Below are 20,798 nucleotides of genomic sequence, written 5' to 3' on the forward strand. Positions count from 1 at the left end.
CGTTTCCTGTTGTTAATATAGTGGTCCTCACGGCACCGAGAGCCCAGGTTCGCTCCCGGCTCTGGGTCACTGTCCGTGTGGAGTTTGCACATTCTCTCCCAGAGCCCAAAGATGTGCAGGCTAGGTGGATTGGCCACGCTAAATTGCCTCTTAATTGGAAAAAATGAATTGGGTACTCTAAATTTATTTTTATATATATATATAGTTGGTCCAACCCAGCTTCTGGTCTGTGGTGACCACCTAGGATTGCTGATGGTAGGTTCTTGGCAATGATGGTGCCATTGAACATCAAGGAAGTCGCTATGTATTTTCTTCTTGGAGATGATCATTCATCATCACTTGTGGTGTGAATGTTGAGAGTATATTTTCTAAGTTTATAAATATATTTTAATCTAAATTGTCCATCTAGGGATGGAGTGTTGCCTTAAAGGTGGGCTCTCAAGCAGGATACAATTACTGCAGACAAAATTTCTTATCCGGAAGAATACTACAGGTAGGTGGCCTTTTAGCTCTTCTGACACGTAAAAATGTAGTGAATGCACCTCGAGTCACAGTGATTCATATTTTATGCTGTGTTTCTCCACATTGTAGGAGATTTCGAGCATGAAAAGACAGTTTGCAGAGCTGTTGTCTGATATTGGATTTGTGAAGGAAGGACTGAGAGCCAGATATATTGATAAGATGTCACCACAAGGAGGAGATGGAATTGTTGAGGCCACTGGCCAAGAGGTTAAAGAAATGTTTTTCCTTTTATATACTTTCTTGACTCAGTACATTGCAGATTCATGATACAGTCCTTGACCGTTCAAAATTCAAGGTAGAATATTCAAGGGTGATGTCAGGAAGCACTTCTTCATAAAAAGATAATGGAAATCTGGGACTATATCCCTTGAAAGGGTAGAGGAAAGGTCAATTGAAAATTTCTCAACTGAGATCGACATAATTCTGTTAGACAAGGCATATTTGGGAATCTCGAGCAAAGACAAGTCCAATGGAGTTGATCTAGATGAATAGTGAAATAGATTCAAAAGGGTTGTAGGGCTCATTCTTTCAATTCTCCTATCTGGTACAATACAGACCGTTTGGTAATTTCTAGGTGCAGGCCTTAGCTAAGCTCCGATTGCCATCCCTGCCCCCCTCTTCTGCTGGGTCAATCGATAGTAAACTGTGTCTTGTAGCAATGAGCCATACTGAAGAGGAGGATTGCAGATACACTCTATGTTTTGTTCAGTCAGGAACAGTATCAGTGGGCCCTAAATAAGGAAGGGTAATTGAGGGTAATTTCCACCGAGCATCTATTGTTGAGCAGACTCACCAAGAAATCACTTGGGCCGTCAGAGGATTATACCCAAGAGGGGAAATTGCCAAATTAGTAGAAAGACTTCTATTGTTTTTCAGTGTACGGGATGACTGATTATAGCCCACAAACTGGCTTTTTTTTGTGAAAAATAACTGTTCAATAGCTCAGTGTCAACATTTTCTAGTCTGATAGTGTACTATAAAAATATCTATATATATATATATATATAATATAATGTGTGTGTATATATAGATATATATAATATGTAGCAAGGTCTTTTGTGTTGGTTTTCATCATCTTGCCATGTCTAGCTCTGTTTTGTCAATTTGATCTTCTATTTTAGGCCAACTCTAATGCGGAAAACATGAAGTTAATGTCAGCAATATTGTGTGCCGCCCTCTACCCAAATGTAGTCCAGGTTAGTTCAGAGCCTTTTTGAAAAAATGTAAACGTCCAATTTCATCAGAGTAAAAATGTTTAAAGTTGAAATTTTGTTTTTAGTGGCCTGTCTGAGGGAGGAAACAAAGGAGCTTCTATTTTATAAGATGGCAAATCTTGAACTTCACTTCAGAATTTTTCTTTTTTTTAATTCATGCTGAAAAAAAGCTGCACTACACTCTGATTTCTAATTCCAGAGGATTGCTCTGAGCAGAGAAATAATTTCAAGCATGGCCTGTGCTCTCTGGAGCTAATGATAAAGGGAAATTGAAGTGTCTCAGCACTCAAGCGTGTTATTCCTCAGAATATTGGAGTATTTTCTAAATGATGAGGAGCAAAGCAGGTTGGGAGTCCAAGTATCTATCATTAACAGTCAATGAGGTGCTGCAAAAAACAAAGGAAAGGATAATGTAATGTTGGCCTTTATTTCAGGGCCCAAAAAATACAAAAGCGTGTTATGCTACGATTGTACAGATTCTTGTCAAACCCCATCTGGAGAACTGCATTCAATTATCGGTTTTGCACCTTGGGAAAGATGGCCTTGGAAGGAGTGAAACCGAGATTCACCAGAATACTAGTGCTAAAAGGGTTAAATTACGAGGACAGGTTGCATAAACCTGTAATGTATTCCCTTGAGTTTAGGAGACGGATGTTTAAAATGAAAAAAGATTTGATAGGGATATTCCTTTTGTGGATGAATCCAGAACAAAGTGACATAACCTTAAGATTAGAGCTAGGCTCTTCCATGGTCATGTGAGGAAGCACTTTTTCTCATACAGGCAAGTAAAAAGAAATCTGGAACAGCCCCCCACAGACCTGTTGAGGTTAGATTAGTTGCAACTTTCAAAACTAAAATTGATAGATTTTTGATGGGCAACAGCATGTCATTGAACCAAGGAAGTATAACTGGAATTGACTCGAAGGGTTAAATGCCCTACTTCTGTTGCAAATTAAAAGGCCTTCCCGATTTTTGTTGGATAATGGTATCAAGGCACATAGAGCACAAATGGGTAAACGCTGTTGAGGTGCAGATCAACCATTTAGATGAATGGAGAACTGGCTTTCCCACAGGCACATCTCAACTTACAGCAGAGACAGGAGAAGATGCAAAGATCAGCAAATGTCCTGAAACCTGTTCCACACAATCAAACCCTCAGCCATACAGGAAGTGAACTGACCACATGAACTAGGGGACAAGCATCTTGATTTCCAATCATCTGCTGTTCTATAGATGGCCACTAGAAGGTGTGCCAAACTCACTTAAAATTATTGGTTTTTATTTTTGTCACTCCCTTCTTGGGGAAAAGGGTCTGCCCTCTATTCTACACTACTTCACAACGGCAAGGCAGAAATCGGTAACTGCCATGTGGTGAATTGCAAATGCAAACTTTCATCCTATTGTTCAATGTCTGTTTGAAGCATTTACAGCTCAGAAACACGGCATCTAGCTCAACTGGTCTCTGATGGTGTTTATGCTTCATTTGAACCTCTTCCCACGTTACTTTAATTTTTTCAATTTTTCTTTCTATTTCTTTCTCCCTTGTGTACTTATTTAACATTCGCCATATATACATCTGTGCTATTTGCCTGAACTACTCCATGTGGTAGCTGATTTCATATTCTAACCACTCTTGAGTTAAAGAGGTTTCACCTAAATTCCTTGTATTGAATTTATCAATGACTGCTTTGAATTTATGGCCACTAGTTTTCAGTTACCTCACAATTGGAAACATTTTTTTTTTTTAGAAAATATTTTGTTGAAGCATTTGTAATTTTCATAGCTTTAACAATTTAACATTTCTTAAACAACCGAGCGGGCCGACACACGCAACAACATTAAAGTAACATAACCTACTACCCCCCCCCCCACCCTACCTCCTGATTACCCATATATTAAATTCCCTGTCCTTGGCTTACACTACCATGCCTCCCATTCCCCCCCCAACCCCTTACTGCTGACGTTCAATTTTCCTTAAAGTAGTCGATGAACGGCTGCCACCTCCGGGTGAACCCCAAATATTGCCATTTCCGGACTCGGAGTCACCCTCCCTTCCAGGACCTCTGACATGACGTCTGCAAATCCTTGCCAGAATCCCCTCAACTTCGGACACGACCAGAACATATGTACATGATTCGCCGGGCTTCCCCCACAGCGTCCGCATCTATCCTCCACCTCCTCAAAAACCTACTCATCCGGGCCACAGTCATATGAGCCCTATGAACCACCTTGAACTGGATCAGGCTAAACCTGGCTCACAACGAGGATGAATTAATCCTCCTCAAGGCCTTTTTCCATATTCCGACTTCCAACTCTTCCTCCCACTTCCTCTTCACTTCCCCGATTGGGCCCCCTTCCCACTCCATCAATTCCTTCTATATCTCTGAGACCTTCCCTTCCCATACTCCCGTTTTTGGCATCACCTTATCCTGTAGCCCCCTCAGGGGGAGGCAAGGAAAACTTGGAACCTGCCTCCAAACAAAGTCCCGTACCTGCAGGTACCGAACTCCGTTCCCACCCAGCATCTCAAACTTCTCCGCCAATGCCGCCAGGCTCGGGAAAATCTCCTCAATGAAGAGGTCCCCAAATCTCTCAATCCCTGCCCGCTGCCACGTCCTAAAGCCCCCATCCGGCCCTCCCGAGACAAAATGGTGATTATCACAAATCGGTGACCACACTCCAATCCCATGTGCTGTCTCCATTGCCCCCACACCCCAGGGCTGCCACCACCACCGTTCGAGCCGGCGAGAACGGCAGGGGTGCCGTCAATAAAGCCTCCAAGCTCGTACCCTTACAAGATGCCGCTTCCACTCACTCCCAAACCGACCCCTCCCCCACTTCCTGACCATCGATATGTTGGCCGCCCAGTAATAGTTAATAAAACTCAGGAGGGCCAAGCCCCCCTCCCCGCGACCCCGTCCAGGAGTGCCTTCTTCACCCTCGGGGGTTTTACCAGCCCACACAAAACCCGAGATCACCGCATTCATTTTCCTAAAAAAGGCTTTCGGGACAAAAATTGGGAGACATTGAAAAAAGAACAGCAGCCTCGGGAGGACTGTCATCTTCACCGTCTGCACTCTCCCCGCCAGTGTCCGCGGGAGCATGTCCCACCTGCGGAAATTCCTCTTCATCTGATCGACCGCTCTACCCAAATTTAACTTGTGAAGCTGTCCCCAATCCTTAGCCACCTGACTCCCCAGATACCTGAAACTCCTCCCCACCACTTTAAAAGGTAACTCCCTCAATCTCCTTTCCTGCCCCTGTGCTTGAATCACAAACACCTCGCTCTTTCCCATGTTTAGCTTGTAGCCTGAAAACAGCCCAAATTCTTCCAGTGTCCCCATAATTCCAGCCACCCCCCCCCCCCCCAAACGGGTGTGTGATATAAAGGAGTAAATCGTCCACGTAGAGCGAGACCCTATGCTCCACCCCTTCTCTCATTATCCCCCGCCAGACATTCGATGACCTAAGGGCCATTGCCAAGGGCTCTATGGCCAGGGCAAACAGCAGTAGGGAGAGCGGACATCTTTGTCTTGTCCCCCTACAAAGACTAAAATATTCTGACCGGACCTGGTTGGTTCTTACATTCGCCACCGGAGCCTGGTAAAGCAGCCGGACCCAATCCACAAAGCCCTGCCCGAACCCAAACCTGCCGAGAATATCCCATAGATACTTCCATTCCACCCGGTCAAAGGCTTTTTCTGCATCCATGGCTACTGCCACCTCAACCTCGCGCCCCTCTGCTGGCATCATTATAACATTTAAGAGCCATCTAATGTTGGACGTCAGGTGCCTACCCTTCACAAATCCCATCTGATCCTCCCCGATTACCTCCGGGACATAATCCTCTATAGGTGTGGCCAAGATCTTTGCCAGCTATTTAGCATCTACGTTCAAAATGGAGAAAGGCCTGTATGATCCACAGCTCTCTGGGTCCTTATCCCGCTTCAAAATGAGAGAGATCGATGCTTGTGATAACGTTGGGGGGAGCATTCCCAACTCCTGAGACTCATTAAAAACCTTAACCAGGAGTGGCCCCAGTAACCCAGAAAACCTTTTGTAGAACTCCACTGGGTATGCATCAGGTCCTGGGGCCTTACCCGATTGCATCGCGCCCTATCCGTCTATCACCTCCCTGAGCCCAATTGGGCACCCCACCAGCTCCACATCTACCTTCGAGAACATTAGCCCCCCCCCCCCCAGAAATCGCTTCATACCCTCGTCCCCGGCTGGGGGTTCCGATTTATAAAATCAACTATAGAATTCACGAAACACATTGTTTACCGCCCCCTTTCCCCTCATACCCTTTACTTTCCCAATTTCCCTCGCCGCCTCCTGTTTCCTCAGCTGATGTGCTAATATCCTACTAGCTTTCTCCCCATATTCGTACACCACCCCTTTTATCCTCCTCAGCTGCCCCTCTGCCTTACCTGTGGACAGGAGCCCAAATTCCATTTGGAGTCTCTGACGCTCCTTCAGGAGTTCCTCATCAGGAGACTCCGCATAGCTCCTGTCCACCTGTAAAATTTCCCCAACCAGCCTGTCCAACTCCACCCATTCAGTCTTCTCCCTGTGGGCCCGAATCAAGATAAATTCCCCTCTGATAACTGCCTTAGTGCTTCCCAAACCACTCCTGCTGCGGTCTCACCTGTGTCGTTGCTCTTTCTGTACCCCCAAATGGCCTCCCTCACCCGCTCACAGATAATTGGAAACATTTTTAAGCCTTAACATTGAGTTCAACAACTTCAGACTGTGAACTCCACTGTTACCCCATTTTTATTTGTATCAATTTATTTTAATTTCTTCCATAGCTCTGTTTCCCCTCACCATTGTCCCCTTCACCCCACCCTACTTGGGCCATCTGTTCTGTGTTTCTAGTTGCCCTTTGACACATTGTTCACCTTTGTTCTACCATTAACACATTCTAATCTCTTTATATGCCACTATCAGCACCCTTCTTAGCCTTGATCATCCCTATTATCAACAAAGAACAAAGAAATGTACAGCACAGGAACAGGCCCTTCGGCCCTCCAAGCCCGTGCCGACTATGCTGCCCGACTAAACTACAATCTTCTACACTTCCTGGGTCCGTATCCCTCTATTCCCATCCTATTCATGTATTTGTCAAGATGCCCCTTAAATGTCACTATCGTCCCTGCTTCCACCACCTCCTCCGGTAGCGAGTTCCAGGCACCCACTACCCTCTGCGTAAAAAACTTGCCTCATACATCTACTCAAAACCTTGCCCCTCTCACCTTAAACCTATGCCCCCTAGTAATTGACCCCTCTACCCTGGGGAAAAGCCTCTGACTATCCACTTTGTCTATGCCCCTCATAATTTTGTAGACCTCTATCAGGTCTCCCCTCAACCTCCTTTGTTCCAGTGAGAACAAACCGAGTTTATTCAACCGCTCCTCATAGCTAATGTCCTCCATACCAGGCAACATTCTGGTAAATCTCTTCTGCACCCTCTCTAAAGTCTCCACATCCTTCTGGTAGTGTGGCGACCAGAATTGAACACAATACTCCAAGTGTGGCCTAACTAAGGTTCTATACAGCTGCAACATGACTTGCCAATTCTTATACTCAATGCCCCGGCCAATGAAGGCAAGCATGCCGTATGCCTTCTTGACTACCTTCTCCACCTGTGTTGCCCCTTTCAATGACCTGTGGACCTGTACTCCTAGATCTCTTTGACTTTCAATACTCTTGAGGGTTCTACCATTCACTGTATATTCCCTACCTGCATTAGACCTTCCAAAATGCATTACCTCACATTTGTCCGGATTAAACTCCATCTGCCATCTCTCCGCCCAAGTCTCCAAACAATCTAAATCCTGCTGTATCCTCTGACAGTCCTCCTCGCTATCCGCAATTCCACCCACCTTTGTGTCGTCTGCAAACTTACTAATCAGACCAGTTACATTTTCCTCCAAATCATTTATATATACTACAAAGAGCAAAGGTCCCAGCACTGATCCCTGTGGAACACCACTGGTCACAGCCCTCCAATTAGAAAAGCATCCTTCCATTGCTACTCTCTGCCTTCTATGACCTAGCCAGTTCTGTATCCACCTTGCCAGCTCACCCCTGATCCCGTGTGACTTCACCTTTTGTACTAGTCTACCATGAGGGACCTTATCAAAGGCCTTACTGAAGTCCATATAGACAACATCCACTGCCCTACCTGTATCAATCATCTTAGTGACCTCCTTTGTCATTCCCTTATCATTCCCTTTGACTTTCTATCCATGACATCTTTGTCAATCTCCACCCACAACAGTATAAATCTGACCCTATTTCCAGTTCTCTCCAACTTTGACAGTCATCCAGACTCAACGTTGGCTCCCTTCTCTCTCCACAGATGCTGTCAGACATGCTGAGATTGTCCAGTATTTTCTGTTTTTTGTAATAATTCTAATGTCATTGAATATGTTTAATATTGAATTAAGGTTTCAACATGAGCCATTTCTCAGATTTATCATCTGCTGATGGCCACTTTTAGAATTATTAAAAGATGTTCCCCCTCAGAATATGAAAATGTTACAATCCCTATAAAGACATAATTTTTAAAAAGTGACTTTAATTCCCAATTACCAATTTTAAATCTTGTTGATTTTGTTTTCAGACTTTTACTGTAACAAACTAAAATCAACAATGGCTAACAATTACTTAGTAGACAATGAATAATCTAAACCACAGAAAATATCTCTTTATTATAAATGCCTTAACACGGCTGGTAACCCTATACTGCATTTATACACTAGAGCACAGTCTTTGGAGAATTAGCCTTTACAGGAATCTGTCCACAGTCACTCCCTGCTTCCAACAGGTTCACTTCTCCTTGTTTTAATGAGTCCTACCTTGAAAATTGTTCTCTTCGGTCTTCTGGGAATCCCCAAACTGACTTCTCGCAGCAAGGCCCACTTGTTGCCAGGCATATTTTTCAGCATCCTTAAAATCTGTGCACCTTCCATCACTATACCCAGAGGACCAGCTTCGACCAGCATTCTGCCTGGCACAGAGCCTCCATTTCCATGCTGCTTGCAACGGCAGCTACTTTCCTCGCTCTCTTGCTCTCGCTCTGGCGCTCTCCCTCTCTTCTTCTCTCTTCTCTCTTCGCTCTCTTGTACTATAATGCTCTCCCTTTCCCTGCTTGATAGTCTGTAAGTCTACCCATGCATTTCAATAGCTCGTGCCCTGGAGGTCCTATTCTCTGTATAACTGGACCACATTGGTTTATTGTTGGCAGAACTAGCAGGAGGTCATGTGCTGCTTTTTTATCTTGAAATTTAAAACCAAAAGCCAAAACCATCTTATAAAACCTCACATTCTGAACAAGAATGGAAAGCAGAGGGCAAATCTATTGGTGGAATAGGGAGAAAATTGAGATATATAAATTAATGGTGTTGCATTCTCTTTGAAGACAAATTAAAACCTCTGGATTATTCCAGTGCTTTTGATAGTGGAGGGAAAACGTTGAAGACCGGGAGATGGACCTGTGATACATATCAACTTGAAAGTCTTAATTTTCTTGTACCTAGGTGACCACTCCTCAGAGTAAGTACGCACAGACGATGTGTGGTGCATTAAAAGTGCTCCCAAAACCAGAAGAACTGCGCTTCGTCACGAAGAATGATGGCAATGTCCACATTCACCCTTCTTCAGTGAATTATCAGGTCAGTAAATGATGTAGGAATGGTTTCAAGACCTGTGTATTGAGCCAGCTTCCATGTGGGGTTATTCCCTGTGGCTCAGCTCAGTACAGAGAGGAACAAAACACCACAACCTGGACAAGATGGCTATTTAATCAAGCTTGTTACGTGTACACGGAGAACAGACTGGATATCGGCCAAGACCTGTTCTGCCAAACAAAGACCCGAACACAGTAATTATACAACATTCAAAAATCAACAGCCCACCCCAGTTGGACGCAATCCAATCCCTGAAGCTGCTACTTTTAAACTTATCCAATAGAATTGCAAGCAGTGTTTAAACTTCACCCAATAGAATCGCAAGCAATGCATGATTGATCCTCATCCTGACAGCTGCTTACAATCCTAGCAGCTTGCTGACTGTTTGTGAGAAGCAGAACAACAGAACCAGCACCCTGAATTGTTTCACAAAGAGGAGGGGCGAAATTCTCCGTTATCGGCGGAAAGTCCGCTGATCGGCGCAAAAAACGGCGCAAATCCCACTTGAGTCACGTCATAAAAATGGGCCGATAGTCTCCGGCCTGAAATGGGCTAGCAGCGACGTGACGGGATCCGCGCTTGCGCAATGGTTCACGCCGTGCAGCGTCATACGCGCTGCACGGCGTGACGGCTCATAAGGCCGCGCAGCTCCCCCCCACCCGACCGGAACACCCGACCGCAACACCCGACTGGATGGCTAGCCGTCGCTCAGCCCCGAGGTTCGAGTCACGCGATGTGGAGGCGCTCCTGGACGCGGTGGAGCAGAGGAGGGACGCCCTGTATCCCGGGCACGGCCGCAGAGTTGCCCCACGCCACGGCCGGCGTCTGTGGAGGGAAGTGGCAGAGGCCGTCACCGCTGTGGCCCTGACACCACGGACAGGCACCCAGTGCCACAAGAAGGTGAATGACCTCGTCAGAGCAGGCAGGGTGAGCCTCCCCTATATCCCCCATATCCCCCCCTCCCCATATCCCCCCCTCCCCATATCCCCCCCTCCCCATATCCCCCCCCCCCCATATCCCCCCTCCCCCATATCCCCCCTCCCCCATATCCCCCCTCCCCCATATCCCCCCTCCCCCATATCCCCCCTCCCCCATATCCCCCCTCCCCCATATCCCCCCTCCCCCATATCCCCCCTCCCCCATATCCCCCTCCCCCATATCCCCCTCCCCCATATCCCCCTCCCCCATATCCCCCCTCCCCCATATCCCCCGCTCCCCCATATCCCCATACCCCCATACCCCCCTCCCCATACCCCCCTCCCCCATACCCCCCTCCCCCATACCCCCCTCCCCCATACCCCCCTCCCCCATACCCCCCTCCCCCATACCCCCCTCCCCCATACCCCCCTTCCCCATACCCCCCTCCCCATACCCCCCTCCCCATACCCCCCTCCCCATACCCCCCTCCCCCATACCCCCCTCCCCCATATCCCCCCTCCCCCATATCCCCCCTCCCCCATATCCCCCCTCCCCCATATCCCCCCCTCCCCCATATCCCCCCCTCCCCCATATCCCCCCCTCCCCCATATCCCCCCTCCCCCATATCCCCCCTCCCCCATATCCCCCCTCCCCCATATCCCCCCTCCCCCATATCCCCCCTCCCCCATATCCCCCCTCCCCCATATCCCCAAGTGAATCCAGCCCTAACCTTAACCTCTGCAATGCACGCGCAACCGATGGCGTGCATTCATATACCTGCCTAACACTGTTGCCTTTTACCCCTGCCACCACCCCCCCCCCCCCCCACAGGAGAAGCGCGCACACAACAATAGGGAGCATGTGAGGACTGGAGGAGGGCCCGCTGATGAGAGGCCACTGACCGTACACGAGGAAAGGGCCCTGGAACTGGCTGGCGGACCTGAGGACCGGGAGGTTGCTGATGCAGAGGTCGGGGGCCCCACGAGCAAGTGAGCCACCAACAGCCCGTCCCCATATCCCCCCTCCCCTATATCCCCCTCCCCCGTATCACCTGATCACTGCCTGATGTCTAACCATGCATGCTTCATTGTGTATCGCAGGACCAAACGTCCAGGCACCCATCCCCGCAGATGCACACCGCCCGCAGGATGCCCCTCGCACACCACGGGAGACGGAGAGACCCGCACCCTCCAGCATGCGACGCCCGCAGGATGCCCCTCGCACACCACGGGAGACGGAGAGACCCGGACCCTCCAGCATGCGACGCCCGCAGGATGCCCCTCGGAGACCACGGGAGACGGAGAGACCCGGACACTCCAGCATGCGACGCCCGTAGGATGCCCCTCGCACACCACGGGAGACGGAGAGACCCGGACCCTCCAGCATGCGACGCCCGCAGGATGCCCCTCGCACACCACGGGAGACGGAGAGACCTGGAGCAACAGGGAGACGACACCCTCGTCACGTGCGGGAGCGACCACCCAGCGATGAGGGGGGCAGCCACAGGCCCCCGTCACATCCGAGCCAGGACACCACTACCCGGGACACCACTACCCGGGACACCACTACCCGGGACACCACTACCCGGGACACCACTACCCGGGACACCACTACCCGGGACACCACTACCCGGGACACCACTACCCGGGACACCACTACCCGGGACACCACTACCCGGGACACCACTACCCGGGACACCACTACCCGGGACACCACTACCCGGGACACCACTACCCGGGACAGCACTACCCGGGACAGCACTACCCGGGACAGCACTACCCGGGAAGACGAAATACCGGACAGTGACTCAGAGTGGATGGGTGGAGACGAACCCCCACCCCAAAGTGCCATGGACTCAGAGTGGGACGAAGAGCACGACACAACGCCACTGCTGTCACCAACACCCTCCACCATCGCAGAAACACTCACCACGGTTGGGCACTTTAGTGATGAGGCGTCTGGTACACTCACTGGTGCGCACAACACAGCCGTCCCGGTACAGCAGGTGGAGGTAGGAGCAGCAGAGGGATCGTGCGGTCGGAGGGCAGCCCAGGCCAAGCGAACATCTGCCGCCCAGATGGATCCCGGGTTCCTGCAGTTACCACACCCACACATAGATCCGATGCAACCACCGACACGGAGACGAGCGAATAGGGTGACGGGTGGCTTGCGGCGGCTGCGGTCGCAGGTGGAGGAGTCCACCCGCGTCCAGGAGCTGGGAGTGGTCCCGGTCATGCGTGCCACCCAGGCTGACACCGCACGGGTGGCGTCCATGGTGGAGGCAATGGGTGCGACGGTGTCAGACATGGGGAACGGTTTGCGAGTCCTGGGGCCTTCCGTGCAGGCGGCGTCTGTGGCCCAGGAAATGGCTGCCCTCTCACAGGAGGCCATGAGCCAGTGCCAGCGCCAGATGGCAGAGGCGCTCAACGCCATAGCCCAGTCTCAGCAGGCCATGGCCCAGTCTCAGCAGGCCATGGCCCAGTCTCAGCAGGCCATAGCCCAGTCTCTGCAAGCCATGGCCCAGTCTCTGCAGGCCATGGCCCAGTCTCAGCAGGCCATCGCTGAGGGCATCGGCGCCAGTGGCCATGTGCGAGCCGGCGTCGCACTGTCACAGACAGGGTTCGACAACCCCCTGGGCTCCATGGCTGCAAACCTGCAGACCCCTGTCGATACCAGCACGGGCCTCCAGGATTGGCAGCGCCAGATGTCGGGGGCGCGTCGGATGGCCAGTCCGTTCGCATCCCCCACCCATGTAGAGGCCTGGGGGCCATTGGGCACCCCGAGGGAGGAGGAGGTGGTGTGGTCCGTCCCGGCTCCCTCTGTAGGGGAGGTCCCGGTACACCGCGACACCTCGGACTCCCCCCCTTCCGTCCCAGGTGCATCGGGTGGGCAACGGGCAGGACAGGCTGGCAGCTCGCCATCCCAGTCGCCCGGGCCGCAGCCTGGCCCATCTAGGCCAGGACGCCCCAGGAAACGGCCGCCAAAGGGATCCAGTGTCAGAGGGCAGGAATCACAGGAGTCCACCTCCAGTTCTGCTGTACCGTCTGGGGAACCACGTAGACGTAGTCAAAGGGCCCGTAAGGCCAAACAATTAGACACTGAGTAAGTTGGCACGGGTGCAGGGCACAGATGAGTTTTAGGGGCTAGGGCACGTGCATGAACTCCTTTGGTTATTAAAGTCAATGTTACACCTACCGAAGCTGCCTTTGTGCTCTGTCCAAAGTGTGCGGGCGTGTCATGTACGTTGAGCGCAAGTGTGTGTGTGACGGGTGGTCTTACCTCAGCCCCAGGTGAGTCTGCCCCTTCCCCCTGGGCCGCCATCAACATCCCCCGGGCAGAGGACGGGACCGTGCGCTGCAGTGTCACAGCCGCATGCAGGGATGGTCCGGGTGGATGGTGGTACTGTGGCCATGGGTCAGACATAGTCCCAACGATGTAGAGCCAGGAGCTCATCGGAGGCGGGTTGTCATCATCCTCCATGGCCTGCGATAGACACGCGTCCACCCGCAACTGGGTGAGCCCGGCCCGTTGTGCCGCCGGTGGATCGGCAATTGGGGGGGGGGGTGGTGTGCATGCGGGTGGGATGTGTGGGGTTGGGGAGGGGGGTGAGGGTGCTGGGTGGGTGGATGGGTGGGGGGTGTGGGTGGTCGGCTGTTGTCATGGTGTGCGGTCTGTGGCCATACTACCCGATTCCACGCCCATCTAGTCAGTGAAGTGGGCGTCTATCAGTCTGTCCCGTGCCTGCTGGGCCAGCCGGTAACGGTGGACAGCCACCCGCCTGTGTCTACCCCGTCTGCCCTGACCATTGCCCCCATCCCCCTCATCTGGGGAGGACTGGGCCTCTTCCTGCTGCTCCTCCACTCCGCCCTCCTCTGCCTGCGGCACATCGCCCCTCTGCTGGGCTATGTTGTGCAGGACGCAGCACACCACAATGATGCGGCCGACCCTATCTGACCGATACTGGAGGGCGCCCCCAGAGAGGTCCAGGCACCTGAAACGCATCTTCAGCACGCCAAAGCACCTCTCGATCACTCCCCTTGTCGCTACATGGGCATCATTGTAGCGGTTCTCCGCCTCATTGCGTGGCCTCCGTATAGGCGTCATCAGCCACGATCGCAATGGGTAGCCCCTGTCACGCAGCAACCAGCCCCTCAGCCGGGGATGGCGTCCCTCGTACATGCCGGGGATGGATGACCACGACAACACGAATGAGTCGTGTACACTGCCTGGGTGACGGGCGCAGACGTGCAGGATCATCATGCGGTGGTCGCAGACCACCTGTACGTTCATTGAATAGGTCCCCTTCCTATTAGTGAACACGGCCCTGTTATCTGCAGGTGGCCGCACGGCGACGTGCATCCCATCGATCGCGCCCTGGACCATGGGGAACCCGGCAACGGCAGAGAAGCCCACGGCCCGGGCATCTTGGCTGACCCGCTCCACGGGGAAGCGGATGTAGCGGTGCGCCATGGCATAAAAGGGCATCTGTCACTGCCTGGATGCACCGATGTCTGCGATATGCCGGACAGGTCCCCACTCGGTGCCTGGAATGACCCCGTTGCATAAAAGTTCAGGGCCACCTTGACGGACACGGGGAGAGGGTGTCCCCCGCCAGTGCCACGCGGTGACAGGTGTGCCAGCAGGTGGCAGATGTGTGCCACGGTTTCCCGGCTCATCCGGAGTCTCCTCCTGCATTCCCCGGTCCGTGAGGTCCTGGTATGACTGCCGGGGCCGGTACACACGGGGCGCCCTCGGGTGCCTCCGTTGCCGTGGGGCCGCGACGTCCTCCTCCCCCTCCTCGTCCTGTCAGTCAGGTGTCCCTCCAGCCTGGGCGGCTGCCGCCTGCCCCTCTGCGGCAGCCTGCGCCGCCTCTCTGGCACGCTCCTCCTCCTCCTCCTCCTCCTCATCCAGGGCAACATAGACATGAGCGGCTGCCACCACAGCGGCCAACATCGCTGGATGGTCTGAAAACATGACGGCCTGGTGGGGGGGGAGGGGAACGACGACATGTCATCATTGCCCATATCCCCTCCTCCCCCCAGCCAGGTGGCATGGACCGCATGGGTCCAACTGTTGGAGGCTGGCACCTGGCCAGGTGGACCAACTCATTTGCCCTCCCATCACCCACCCCAGCACGGACCCCCTCCCAAACCCCCAACCTCCACCCCAGCACGGACCCCCCCCCCCCCCCCAACCTCCACTCCAGCACGGACCCCCCCCCCAACCTCCACCCCGGCACGGACCCCCTCCCCAACCTCCACCCCAGCACGGACCCCCCCCAACCCCCAACCTCCACCCCAGCACGGACCCCCCCCCAACCTCCACCCCGGCACGGATCCCCTCCCCAACCTCCACCCCAGCACGGACCCCTCCACCCCGGCACGGACCCCCCCCAACTTCCACCCCAGCACGGACCACCCCCCCCCCCCCCCCCCCCCAACCTCCACCCCAGCACGGACCCCCCCCCCAACCTCCACCCCGGCACGGACCCCCCCCCCCAACCTCCACCCCAGCACGGACCCCCCCAACCCCCAACCTCCACCCCAGCACGGACCCCCCCCCCAACCTCCACCCCGGCACGGACCCCCTCCCCAACCTCCACCCCAGCACGGACCCCCCCCCAACCCGCAACCTCCACCCCAGCACGGACCCCCCTCCCAACCTCCACCCCAGCACGGACCCCCCCCCCCCCAACCTCCACCCCAGCACGGACCCCCCCCCCCCAACCTCCACCCCAGCACGGACCCCCCCCCCCAACCTCCACCCCAGCACGGACCCCCCCCCCAACCTCCACCCCAGCACGGACCCCCCCCCCCCCCCCCCAACCTCCACCCCAGCACGGACCCCCCCCAACCCCCAACCTCCACCCCAGCACGGACCCCCCCCCTCCCAACCTCCACCCCAGCACGGACCCCCCCCCCCCCCCAACCTCCACCCCAGCACGGACCCCCCCCCAACCTCCACCCCAGCACGGACCCCCCCCAACCTCCACCCCAGCACGGACCCCCCCTCCCAACCTCCACCCCAGCACGGACCCCCCCCCAACCTCCACCCCGGCACGGACCCCCTCCCCAACCGCCACCCCGGCACGGACCCCCCCCCAACCTCCACCCCAGCACGGACCCCCCCCCAACCTCCACCCCGGCACGGACCCCCTCCCGGCACTCCCCCGGAGCCCAGCCTACTCTAACCACCCCCCCCCCCCCGCCGCACACACACACAAGCCGAGACACCCCTCTCCTCACGCAATCAGTCTGCGGCCATGCCATTTCCTGCCCAGAGCCAACCCCCCAGGCCGTCACTCACCTCCTCGCTGGTCGGCGTGAGCCTGGAGCACCGGGTCACGCCGATGAAAAGGAGGTTTGATTGACGTCGACGTGAACGGTCATCACGTTGACGGGACTTCGGCCCATCCGGAAGGGAGAATATCGGCAGGCCGAAAATCTGCTGCCTTGCGCAGACCCGTGACATTCTCCGCGGCAGCGGCGCCATTAACGCCCCGCCGACTTTTCTCCCTTCGGAGACTTCGGCGGGGGCGGGATTCACGGCGGCCAACGGCCATTCTCCGACCCGGCGGGGGGTCGGAGAATGACGCCCCAGATGTCAGAAGTAATGTCCTTTTGGTCAAGTTGCTATCCTGAGTACTGCTATGTCCTAAAAATACATGTTTAATGGTTAATAATGATTACTCAGTCCTATAATTCATCTCAATCCTTAATAAAACAACTTGTGTAAAACTACTCTAGTGGCATGCTAACGATTCCGTTTTAAGGGGTATCATCGCTGAACCCCCCCCCCCCCTTCAGTATTTATGCAAGTTTTCCAATGAAAGGTCATTTGGGAGCCAGCAGAAGTAGACCCATACCTTGCTCATCAGTATGGATTCAACGGGCAAAGGAGATTTTATCAATGTCCCACTGTATTTATTAACTGCTGTGTTCGATTCCAACCTTGGGCGACTCTCTGTGTGGTGTTTGCCCATTCTTCCCGTGTCTACGTGGGTTTTCTCCAGGTGCTCCGGTTTTCTCCCACAGTCCAAAAATGTGCAGGTTAGGTGGATTGGCCATGTTAAATTGCCCCTTAGTGTCCAATAGTTAGGTGGAGTTACAGGGATAGGATGGGGGTCGGACCTCGGTTGGGTGTCTTTCAGAGGGTCGGTACAGACTTGGTGGGCCGAATAGCCTCGTTTTGCACCGTAGGGATTCTATGATTCTACTCTGAAAGTAATGGGTGAACTGGCCTTGGTACAATTTGGGGAAAAGTCAGCAGATATCTGAATGAGCTGAAGGTTTACAAAGAGTGGAAAATAGGCCATCCAGTGTGTTGAAATAGATGAATCTGGAGGTAACAAAAAGATTGAATGAAGGTCACAAATTCCTCGCTTATCCTGTCAGGGGGGCAAAGGCGTTGGCTGGACTAATGGCGGATATGGGAGGGGTGGACCCTTGGAGGTTTCTGCACTCCGGGAGCAGGACTACTCTTTCTTTTTTTCCCTCGGTCCACAAGATTTATTCGTGAATTTGAGTTTTTTGTGGTGGGTGCCCATTGTCCCCCCTGTTGTTCACGCTTGCGATTGAGCCATTGGCCATCGCATTGAAGAGTTTGGAGGTTTGTAGTGCAAGTTGGCGGGGGGGGGGGGGGGTTGCTGGTAGAGCATAGAGTATCTTTGTATGCGGACGACTTGCTGTTGTATGTATCGGAACCGAGTGGGTCGATGGGGGGGCATATTGGAGTTGCTTCAAGTATTTGGGTCTTTTTTGTGATATAAACTTAATTTGGAGAAAAGTGAATATTTTGTGGTGTCTCAGCCAGGGGTGGGGGGGCAGGGGTGGTGGGGGGCTACCATTCCGTAGGGTGGGGACTCGCTTCTAGATATCTGGGGGTGCAGGTGGCACGGGATTGGGAGGGGCTTCCGTAGGTATAACATTACAAGTTTGGTGGAGATGGTGAAAGCAGATCTGACAAGATGACATGGACTCCCTCTGTCGCTGGCAGGTCGGGTGCAGGGAATTAAAATTAACGTGTTGCTGCAATTTTTATTTATTTTTCAGTGCCTGCCGATCTTTCTGCTAAAGGCATTTTTCAAGGAGGTTGAAAAGATGATTACCAAGGGCAGCATGGTGGCTCAGTGGTTAGCACTGCTGTCTCACTGCGCCGATGTCCCAGGTTCGCTCCAGGTCACTGTCCGTGTGGAGTTTGCACATTCTTCCCGTGTCTGCGTGGGTTTCACCCCCACAACCCAAAGATGTGCTGGTTAGGTGGATTGGCCAAGCTAAATTGCGCTTTAATTAGAAAAAATGAATTGGGTACTCTAAATTTTTTTTTAAAACTCATTACCTCGTTTATATGGAGGGGATGGAGAAGGTGGCTAGGATTAGGAAGGTGCCGTTGCAGAGAGGACGGTAGTGGGGGGGGGGGTTGGGTCTCCCAAATATATTATTACTGGGCGGCGAACGCAGAGAAGGTGAGGAGCTAGATTAGAGGGGGGAGGGGGACGGGACTCCCAGTGAGTCAGGATGGAGGAGAGTCTTTGCAGGGGGTCAGGGTTTAGGACGTTGGCAATAGCGTCGCTTCCGATGGCCCCGGGGAAATACTCAGGGGGTCCGGTAGTGGTGGCAACGTTGAAAAACTAATGGGAGTTGCGTCAGCACTTTAGGCTGGGGGTGGCATCAAGGGAAATGCCGATTCAGGGGAATCACAGATTTGAGCCACAGAAGTGGGATGAGAGTTTTCGGAAATGGGAGGAGAAGGAAGTTAGGGCAATAAAGGATTTGTTTCTGGGGGGGCGGTTTGCGGGACTGAAGGAGCTGGAGGGGAAATATGGGTTGGGGCAGGGGGAAATGTTTAGGTATATGCAGGTCTGGGATTTTGCTAAGAAGGAGATACAGAGCTTTTCGGTGGCGAACAACACAGGAGGAGGTGCTAACGACAGGAGGAATTGGGTAGGAGGAAATGGAGAAGGGGGTGGTGTTGATGATTTATGGGGCGATTCTGGGAGAAGAGAAGGCACCGCTGGAGGGGATTAAGACAAAGTTGGAGGAGGAGTGGGAAAGAGTATGGAGGAGGGGTTGTAGTGTGAGGTGCTCTGCAGGGTGAATGCCTCAACTTTGTGCATGAGGTTGGGGCTGATACTGCTGACGGTGGTGTATAGGGCGAACCTCACAAAGGAGAGGATGATCCAACCCTTTGAGGGGGCGGAGGATGTTTGTGAGCATTGCGGGGGCACCCCCGCAAACTGCATTCATGTGTTTTGGTCCTGTGCAAAGCTGGGAGGGTATTGGAGGGAGGTTTTCGGGGTCATTTCGAAGGTGGTACAGGTGAGACTTGAGCCGTGTTCTCTGGAGGCCATATTCAGGGTATCGGATCGGCCGGGGTTGGAAGCGAGCGCACGGAAGCAGATGTTTTAGCCTTCGCCTCGCTGATCACGAGAAGGCGGGTCCTGTTGGGGTGGAGGTCAGTCGCTCCACCCTGTGCCCTGGTGTGCCGGGGGGATCTGTTGAAGTTTTTAACACTCAAGAAGGTGAAGTTTGAGTTGAAGGGAAGGATGGAAGGGTTCTCCAATTCATGGGCTTTGTTCATTATGCACTTTCAAGAATTAGATGACATTGAACATTAGGGAGGGAAGGGGGTGGGTGGGTTGGGGTTAGGACTGTGTATGTTGTTGATGGCAACTATGTATGGATGGATGGTTGATTGCTGATTCCTTTTCTTTGATGTTTGTACTAAAAATGTCAGGGGCTGTTTGGGTGTTGGTGGGAGGAGGGGATTGTTGACCGGGGGTTTGACATTGTATTTGTTAATGTTGATTGTTTGTTGGTGGGTTTAAATTTGGATGAAAATGTGCAAAAGGAGGAGAATAAAAATATATTTTTTTAAAAGGTCACAAATTCACCAAAAGAGGAAAAAAATAAAATTTGATGACCGTAGGGTTGTTCCAAAGACTCAACTAGAAATAGAAGTGGAAATGGAGCCATTTATGGCTTTTTAAGTGAGAAAGAGAAAAATATTTGACATTGAAAAAACTGAAACATTGGAGAAAGGGCTGTGGAATGGAACTAAATGGGGAACTCTTAAGCTAGTACAGAATTGATAACCCGAACAGTCACCGTCTGTACAGTAAATTTGTGTGTATCTATCTTAAAGGGTTTTTTTTAATAAAGAATCAACACGGTGATTTCTTCCATAACCAGCAGTGTGGTGAAGATGCATTATCTTCACCAAGACGTTTCGGACTAATTTAGTTTCCCTTTTGTTTACAAATGGACAGTAGACTCAAACTGGATTGTCTTTCTCTTTATTCTTTAAACAGACATCCGGCACAGAATTTTCAGGGTGTTAGTGCTTCCTGCAGTCACTAGGGCTGGTTTAACACAGTGGGCTAAACAGCTGGCTTGTAATGCAGAACAAGGCCAGCAGCGCGGGTTCAATTCCTGTACCGGCCTCCCCGAAC

General features: G+C 52.6%; 1 protein-coding gene across 1 annotated transcript in view; it reads left to right on the forward strand.

Annotated features, from left to right (window-relative positions):
* Nucleotides 1–20,798, forward strand: part of dhx57 (DEAH (Asp-Glu-Ala-Asp/His) box polypeptide 57) — a 137,717-nt gene that overhangs the window by 112,774 nt on the left and 4,145 nt on the right. The window contains exons 19-22 of the mRNA XM_072504326.1: nt 410–493; nt 592–729; nt 1,644–1,718; nt 9,281–9,415. Coding sequence (XP_072360427.1) covers nt 410–493; nt 592–729; nt 1,644–1,718; nt 9,281–9,415 — 432 coding nt within the window. The remainder of the gene's footprint in view (nt 1–409; nt 494–591; nt 730–1,643; nt 1,719–9,280; nt 9,416–20,798) is intronic.

Source organism: Scyliorhinus torazame, chromosome 1 (genome assembly GCF_047496885.1).
Source record: "Scyliorhinus torazame isolate Kashiwa2021f chromosome 1, sScyTor2.1, whole genome shotgun sequence".
Taxonomy (NCBI): domain Eukaryota; kingdom Metazoa; phylum Chordata; class Chondrichthyes; order Carcharhiniformes; family Scyliorhinidae; genus Scyliorhinus; species Scyliorhinus torazame.